This window comes from Corythoichthys intestinalis, chromosome 1 (assembly GCF_030265065.1).
Source record: "Corythoichthys intestinalis isolate RoL2023-P3 chromosome 1, ASM3026506v1, whole genome shotgun sequence".
Lineage (NCBI taxonomy): Eukaryota > Metazoa > Chordata > Actinopteri > Syngnathiformes > Syngnathidae > Corythoichthys > Corythoichthys intestinalis.
The window spans coordinates 54420532-54429531 of NC_080395.1; the positions used below are offsets into that span (position 1 = coordinate 54420532).

General features: G+C 40.0%; 1 protein-coding gene across 2 annotated transcripts in view; it reads right to left on the minus strand.

The window, feature by feature from the left end:
* The window catches only part of galns (galactosamine (N-acetyl)-6-sulfatase), a 56000-nt gene extending 47282 nt beyond the window's left edge, over positions 1-8718 (minus strand). Inside the window, exons 1-6 of one of the 2 annotated variants that reach the window (XM_057850417.1) lie at positions 8570-8718; positions 5771-5894; positions 5589-5663; positions 5391-5493; positions 3626-3769; positions 3021-3087 (exon numbers count right to left, since the gene is read on the minus strand). In XM_057850417.1, coding sequence (XP_057706400.1) covers positions 3021-3087; positions 3626-3769; positions 5391-5493; positions 5589-5663; positions 5771-5894; positions 8570-8677 — 621 coding nt within the window. In that variant the 5' untranslated portion in view covers positions 8678-8718. The remainder of the gene's footprint in view (positions 1-3020; positions 3088-3625; positions 3770-5390; positions 5494-5588; positions 5664-5770; positions 5895-8569) is intronic. The other variant, XM_057850424.1, reaches the window with a different exon arrangement.
* Positions 8719-9000: the final 282 nt, after the last annotated feature.

A 9000-nucleotide genomic window follows, 5' to 3' on the forward strand; every position in this document is an offset into this window, starting at 1 on the left:
GGTTTTAGTTAAAGCAGACACTGTTTTCTCATCTGTGTGATTTTGACAAATATCAGATCACATTTGATTTTATGCAGAAATGTGAGAAATTCCATAAGGTTCAGATACTTTTTCATTCCACTGTAGTTTGTAGTGACGGGATCTGTCGTTCACTTGAGTAAACGAATCCATTCCGGTTCGTTCAGTAAAACAATTCGTTCAAACGAATCGTTCAACGAATCGTTCGCCCCCCTCATCTCCCTCCCCACCCAAATGAATCGTTCGGTTAGTGAACGGGAAGTGACGTTGCCGAACGAATCACCAAAGACCGCTTCGCAGTATAACTGAACGGGAAGTGACATTGCTTGGTCCCTCCCTCTCTTGCACATTGACCACTCGTCGTAGTTTCAGAAATGAGTGACAGGCGATATCATTCTGCTCTCAGAGACAGCCTCGTCTCCCTCCCGCTGCTGCAAAAGCGAGGGAGAACTTCCGCGTCGTCTGTCCTAGTTCTATGGGCTCAAAGTCATGGCTCGTGCTTGCATTTCGAATTAGGACACGGTTAAACATTTTCCTTTTGAGGGGGAAGTCGGGGTTTGGGGTCGGGGGCGCACGGACTTTCTTTAGCATGATCTTGCTCACATATACAATGCTGCTGCAGTGCTGCTACCAGCCAACGCGGCATGCTTGCTGTCACGAAAATAAAAATAAATCGAAAGTTTAATTTCTAATTATGGAACGGCCAACACATCATATTAACCTCTCGCTCTGTTGTATTTTTGTTTTTTATTATTAAGATGATCGTTTTGAATTTTTGCACTGGTATTAATAAATAAAATAATCCGGTCAGCTCCCCTGTCGTCCCCGCATCTCAGATCGTCAAATGCTGACGAGAAATAATTGTTTGCTTTATGATTTCGCCTTTCTACTCTCATTAGTCTGTTAAGAAAAATGTAGACATATTGCGACATCTCCCGTGTCCGCGCGCTTTGTTTTTGGGGCGCTTGAGTAGCACATGATGGACGGATTGACATAATTTGTCAAACCAACCGACACCCTCTGACACGAAAAAAAAAAAAAAACACTCGGAAAAAATTGACATGTATATACAGTTTCATTGCAAATCAGTATTATTGTGATCATACTAAATATTATTTTTTTTCTGTGCACATATGAGGTACATATCGCTGCCATGAAGCCTCCATATAGTGACAGTTCTCTGCCCGCTTCACTGCCGTCACGCGACCGCAGCTCAGGTTTTGCTTGCCTCGTAGCTACGCGTTTTAAATTACTGTAAATTTGATAGTATATCGTCATAGGCACAGTCCCGAGTCTGTTGAGAAAAGTAGAACACTAAACCATGCTCACTAGATTTGTGTGGTGTTTTTGTCTTTTTGAGCAGCATTTGATAGGCTCCACGTTAACAAATATGTGACAAAGTCGTTTCCTTTCATTTTATGACTCGTTCACCGCATAGTCATTACTGGAAAGTCAAGTTAGCAGCAAGCTAGGTCAGGAACCGGAGGACCGAATCACTGAACGGGAAGTGACAAAACTCAGTCTTTCCCCCCTGCCTGCACGCTGGCTGCTTATTGGCCACACGTGGAAATGAGTGACATACGCCATGATTCTGTTTCCGCTCCCTCCCCTGCCCGCGATGAGGCTGGCGTCTGATTGGTCGTGTGCGATGTCAGAAGACGCTGCCGCTTGCTCAACGCCCTCCCACGCAGCGAACAAGCGCCACCAACTTCATAGAACGAATCAGTGCAGATGGTGATTAGTTCGGTCTCGTTCACCCAAACAATTCGTTCAAAAAGAACGAATCGTTCGCGACCGATACAACACTAGTAGTTTGTCTGAAAGTCAGTGAAACAATAAGAAGACAATATACAACTGTCTTTACATAGTCTCCTATATTTAGATTTTTCCCTTTGAAAAAACTTCACAATTTTTTTGCAAGTGTGAGAGCGATTAAAAAGTCTTATATTAAGAAAAGGTAGAGATATTTGGCATTTCACAACCAATCATGATTACCTATAATCTTAATGTGTGAACTTAATTTGACCATCTCTATAAACTTTTGACTGCCTAGTGTAAAGTCAAAAAAGTTGTTGTTCCGCCCGGAAGTTACAGGTTCTAAAGGAGTTGGCATTTTAACACTTTATCAGGTTGTGATACCTAGACGACATCACCCAACTGATCAACAGCAACTTGCCACGGCGGGGCTTCAAACCACAGAGGTAAGTGGCCATTGATCTTGGCTTCTGAAAGCAAGTTGTGACGCAGAGCAGTTTGCGATGGAGATAATGAGACCACAAGACTTACAAAAAAAAGCATAAAAGTGGATTTTCTTGAAAGTGTTTTAAGATTCATCGATCATTTTTTGTGACTTTTGCAGCAAGGCTTCTAGTTGGACAACAGAAAGTCGTGCAAAAAAAGTATTGAAACAGTTTTTAAAAATGCATTTAAAGCTATAGAGACTGTCAACTGTTGATACATGTAAAGTTTTAGATTCAGCCAGGAATTTCACCAAAAAGCTGACATAGTGTCTACATCTACAGTATAACAATGCTCACCCAGAAACTTTTCAGTGTCAGTGACAAGAGCGTACAAAAGCCACCAGAAAGAACACAATGATGGAATTCAGCCTCTGATGTCCAAAGGCCATCTTTGCTAATCTTTGACCAGGAGCATTCACAGATATTAGCGGGAGTGCATGCGAAGGTCATGCACACCATGGAACCACTTTATCCAGCAACGTCTGGAGTATGATTTAAGCGTTACCATCATTTTGGGGGAGTAATGTGCACCTAAGGCAGCAACTGTACACTTCTCCTCTAAATACTCCTATAATAATGTTATCCTTTCTTGGCAGACTGTGCTGTATTGCTCTGTTTGAGAAACCCGCTTTCTTTGCGATGACATGAAAACTCTGCAGCATGCAGTGTGTCTATTGATTGCGGAAGTACACTGCGGTACAGCGCTCATGCTGGCCCATAAAATAAAGCACTAAATGCCTCATGTGAATACCTAAAACCTACCTGCAAGTAAATCTGTGTGAGATTTGATTCTCCTGTTTTTTTGTCGATTTGAAACTCTTCATAGTATCTACAAAAGAAACATAGCACAGGCTATAATATTGACATGATGGAAGTTTGAAACTGCGACGAGGTTTGCCATATTTGGGAAGTCTCCACAGACACAAGCGGGAGGGACAGTGGATCAGTGGAGCGGCGAGCAGAGAGACTGTGACAGCCATCTCTCTTCTTCGCGCTTCACTTCCTCCAGGTGTGCTCTCACATTCAGCAAACACAACCTGCTGTCTCTGGAGGGCACTTGCTCCCTACTCAGTGAATAATATGTTCTATCTCATAGTTCAATAGCATGCATGTCTGTTTGAAAGTGTGTTCATGTAAATGGGTCTGTCCACATCCCAGGTAAACTGCACTGATTAAACTTCTTGCTGAGCGAAAAAACAGCTGGCTGCCATTTGTGGCGACCCTGAACATACTGTACATATGGTTGTTTTTGAGAGGAACAAACGGGCGTAAAATTGAATACACTAGTGCAGCCGGGACAACGTGTGAAGAAGAGCAGAGACGCTTTCGCAGTGGCAACATGTGTAAATGTTTATGTGAGATTCTACCTGCCGACCATCTCAGAGTTGTTGTAGACAGGGATGTTGGGTCTCTCACTCTTGTTATACGGCCCAAAATGGCAGTTGGGTGCACCAAACCATTCGTCGAAGCCATTTTTCAGGGGGAGGTACTGTGCTCTGTGGCCCAGATGCCTGTTGTGAATTAAAGCGCTTTCACACAGTGTTGTGTCACCATGTCAACGTTACTGTCAATGTGACTGAGCATGTGCACTTCCACCTAGCCACATATGCTGTGCACATTTTCCACATCACATTGATTTTAAGTCTTAAATCGGACCCTAGTGTTCACTTGAGTAAAGCGTAGGTGCACTTTGAGCTGCTGACACATTATTTTTCTCATAGTCAACATTTAGACTAGGAAAATTGTGGCTTATTATGCAGTTTGATAGGTTTTGCAGATCAATGAATTCAGAAAGAATGCATTTGTTGACATACTTCAAGAAAATATGAAAGATTTGACTTGAGCTAATTTGTTCAAATGTTAAAATAATAATGAATGTGACCTTAAAAGCTAATATCCAGTAACTCATCTCTTGTAAAAGGGAAGAAAATTCGTGGTTGTGTCAGTGAGCATGCCCTAAAACAAATACTTTGTTAAAGCATCTTTGAAAATACAGTGTTAAAAAATGTTTGGTCTTTTTGGTCAAAAGTAATCATGGAAGACTTTGACTTAATAAAATCTATCTACCGTAATTTCCCGAATATAAGGCGCACCCGTGTATAATGCGCACCCCAAATTTACTTGTAAAATCTAGGGGAAATTATTGTGCCCGTTTATAACGCGCACCCTAATTTTAGCACCAATAAATAGAAGAATACAAGAAAACAGAGCTCGTGTACAGATACAGAAATGTCATTTTACTGACTGGTGAAACACAGCACAAGCATAGCACATTGGTAGTTCAAAACATTACCATAAACTGACAATATTTACGTTAATAATAATATTTTTACCGTAAATATTGTCATAATATAATATAATATAAATAACAATATTTGACAACTTTTCCAACTTACCAGAATCTGGGAGAAAACAAAACAGATGTGACTTTTCTTTTAAAGGTTGCTGTATAACTTGATCGTTTCATCATGATGAATAAATGTTTCTTCCATGGATTAATACGGTAAAATAAAAGTGGGGACCGAAGTCGGAAAACGGAAAAAGCGCATCGCTGTGGAATGTAACAAGAGGAACTATTGTTATTTGGGTTTGAGTTTTCCGAGGGACAGATATAGTTGACGGACACAGGAACTCTGTGTTGTTATGTTTGTTATGGTCCGAGTTGCCGGGTTGCAATAAACGTTGACTCAAATGAGTTCAAGAAACTAAATTATGTGCTTTATGAAGAGTGAAAAAAAGCAGAATTTTAACACAGACAAAATCATTCGACCAATCAGCCTGGTTTTACCGAAACAAGTATTACCGAAACAAAATGGTGACGTCATGTACCGTAATGGTCGGCAACGGATCGCCGCATACGTTTTCTTCAACACAACATGGCCGTGTCAATAAAAAAAGTCTGTCTTTAGATATATATATATATATATATTATATATTTCTGTCTCCATCCATGTACCCGTGTAAAATGCGCACCCATGATTTTACAAGTTGATTTTGGGGAAAAAAGTGCGCGTTATATTCGGGAAATTACGGTACTTACTATTGTATCCTATCTGACTTTTAATGCAAGTGTGACTATTTTGTTCTGATGATGATTTAAAAGTGCTTAGGAGTCAATCAAAAGGCACCTACCATTTCCCAACTATCTTGCTGACATATCCTTTCTTTTTTAGCATCTGAGGTAACAGGATCTCATCCCGAGAGATTCCTCCCACAATCTCCTGTGGTGTGTATGCTGAAAAAGAGGTTCACATTTAGTCTATGTGACTTTTTGAAGGGATTTGCAGCTGCTTATTTGGCAGCTGTAAGGATATTTCTCTAGGCTTTCACCATTTCTGGCATGACCGTTAGTAGTGTAGAAACCATTTCGTACAGGTAACCTCCCGGTGAGAAGTGATGCTCTGGCTGAGAGAAATGGAAAAAATATTATTTTTGCAAGTCGTTTGTGTGTGTGTGTGTGGGGGGGAGGGGGGGGGTGTTTTTGTGAGACAATAGCGGGTTCTTTCACTCACATGGTGAACATAAAGGGTTGGCAGTGTAGAAGTTTGGGAGAAGCATGCCCTGTGCAGCCATGGCATCCAGATAAGGGGTCTCTCTAGCGGGCTGGCCCAAAACCCCTAGGTCCCCCCAACCCATCTAATTTGCAGAGGGAAAACCTTTAGTTTCACCAGGATGATGCTGATTGCAAAATTATGCAATTCTCACACATTTACACGAAGGGAAGGTGACTAACGATTGAAAATAGAGATTCAAGAATAAAACAAATTCAAACTGGATTCCCAAAATTTGGCAAGCGATACAAATTGTGAATTAAAACTCAAAATAAAAACAGAAAATATTTAACATTTACAGTGATGATGATAAAATTTGACTGTAGTAAGAATAAACAATTTCTTATAATCTCTGTCTTGGAGCACAAGGCAAGAAGACAGTGCAACTTACTACTTTTATGAAGCAAAACAAAAGTTTACATGTTCCAAAGAAAAAGAACAACCGCACGTCCTGCAATGGGACTATTGCGCATGGTCACATTGCGATGGCGATGTTCAAATGATATATTGTGCACGCCTAAAGACCACTGCTAGGTCTATTGGCATCATGACTGAGTATAGAAAGAAATTTTCAAGAGTGGCAGCATCTCTCAGAAGCTAAGGTGGGCAGAGGATCAGCAATTCCCCCAATGTTGCACAGAATAGTGAAGCGATATCTGAAGGCTTTTTCCAAGTCATAAATTGCAAAGGGTTTGAAGTTGTCATCATCTAGATTGCATAACATATTTCAAAGATTAAGAGAATTTCTTTGCGTAAGTGTCAAGGCCGAAAACACGTTCTGGATGGCTGTGATTTTCGGGCCCTTAAACGGCACTGCACCACTAACAGGACTGCTATTGTAAAGGAAATCACAGAATGGGCTCAGCAATACTTCCAGAAACCAGTGTCGGTGAACACAATCCACTTTGCCATCCAACATTGCCTGCTGAAATGCTACAGTGAAATAAGAGGCCATTTCTAAACAGGACGGAGAAACGCAAATGTTTTCTAAGGGCCAGGGGTAATTTATAATGGAGTGTGGCAAAGTGGAAAACTTTTTTGTGATCAGACGAATCACACATGAAAGTTTATTATTGAAAACCAGAACGCCATGTCTATCAGACTAAAGAGGACAAGAACAACCCCAATATGTTATCAGCGCTCACTTCAGAAGCCTGCATCTGTGATTGGATGGGGTTGCATGAGTGTGTGTAGCATGGGCAACTGGCACATCTATAAACACAATGCCCACGATGTAGAAGGGTATTTTCAGGTTCTAAAACAACATGTTCCAATCCAGACGTTTTCGCTTTCAGAGCAGACCTTGCATTTTTTACATGATAATGCCAGACCACATGCAGCATTAAATAGAAAATGCGTAGGAAAAATATGAGCATTAAAATGGGGTTGAAGTTGAGTGAGTCAAATTACATACATGGCTCTGGAGTCAAGCTATTGCTCCTTCTTTCCCCAACATGGCAGCGATTGCTGAGATTCTGCATGAGCTCCTTCTCGCGATAAACCGCTATGTTTTGTAAGCCACCTGCTCAGCGTGCGAATGGCCTGTGTCAACGTGTTCTGCAAACAGGGGTGCCCAATCCCGGTCCTCGAGAACCCCTATCCATCTTGTTTTCCGTGTCTCCCTCCTTTAACACAACTGAATCAAACAATCAGCTCATCAGCAAGCTCTACAGCAGCCTGATAACGATCCTGATTGGTTGATTCAGGTGTGTTAGAGGAGGGAGACATGGAAAACAAGCTGGATAGGGGCTCTCGAGGACTAGGATTGGGCACCCTTGGTCTAACATGTCCGTTATTAAATCCAGAGAAAGCTCACGCAGAACCGCAGCAATCGCTGCCATGCTGCCCTGTTAGGAAGGAATGGAGCACTAACTTGACTCCAGAGCCATGTAACTTGACCTGCTCAACTCAAACCCAGCCGAGTTCACGCCTGCCCACCAAGTTTGATGAGCCAATGACATAAAATTATTTCATGCAGTCCAAGGGGAACAGGAGTGAAAGAACTAAACAAATGTTGAAATAAATATTTGAATAAATAAATAAATGTTGAAATAAATAAAATTTGAAAAAAATGTTGAAATAAAAAAATAGTGAAATATATAAATAAAAATTGAAATAAATGTTGAAATAGTGAAATTTATAAATAAAAATTGAAATATATTAATAATAATTGAAATAAATACTTATAAATTAAAATAAATAAACATTGAATTAAATATTGAAATGAATAAATAAATATGCAAATTGGAGCATTTTAATGACACATTTAATAATTCATTTAATTGTTTATTTATTTATTTAATTTTTGCACTCCTGCTCCTCCATAAATTATGGGACAGCATTCCTGTTTCTAAACTTGTGTAACGTGTCTCCTCAGTCACGAGACTTTAGCAGAATGTTTCCAAAATAAAAGGGGATGCCTCAGTGTTGAAAATAGCTTTGTCCCAACTTTTGGGGGGAAGCAATTGTTACACCATTGGATTTAAAATCAATACATGATTGAAATGATACGTTTTCTCAATTTAAACTTTTGACCTGTCTTCTATGTTCTATTCTGAACACAATACTGTACCTTAATTTGGCACTTCCACATCAATGCATTGTTTTATTCACAATTTGTATAGTGTCCCAAACTTTTGGGGAATTCTGTTTGTATTTGACATGTGATGTCAATCACTCACACTCAGATAAAAGCAAACCGAACATAATAATTTCTGGATTTAAGAGTGAAATGTCACAAGAAGGATAAACAAAACTCACGTCATCCATTAGCATAATGACAATGTTCGGTGGTGTCGCAGTTCCTATCTTTTCTGCCCGGTAAACACACATTAACGCGCACCAAAAAGTTAAAGTTGGACCAGACATCACAAACGCCGCAATAACAACCAGCACCAACTACAAGGAAGTGATTTTTTTTTTTTTTTTTTTGCTTGCTTGCTTCATGTAGCTCGTGTGCGCGCAATTTGCGCATACTCGTTAGAATATCAGCTTTTATGCGGGAATTTCAAGCAGATTTGGGTAATTAATGAAAGTACTGTTGTTTAGATATGATGAATGAATTAAAAACAATGCAATGTTTTGGAAAAAAGAAAAAAAAAAAGAACCTAATGTGACTTACACGTGCCAGTCAGTTTTATTTTATCATGACCATAATATTTGTAACGAATGAATAAATACTATACACTGAC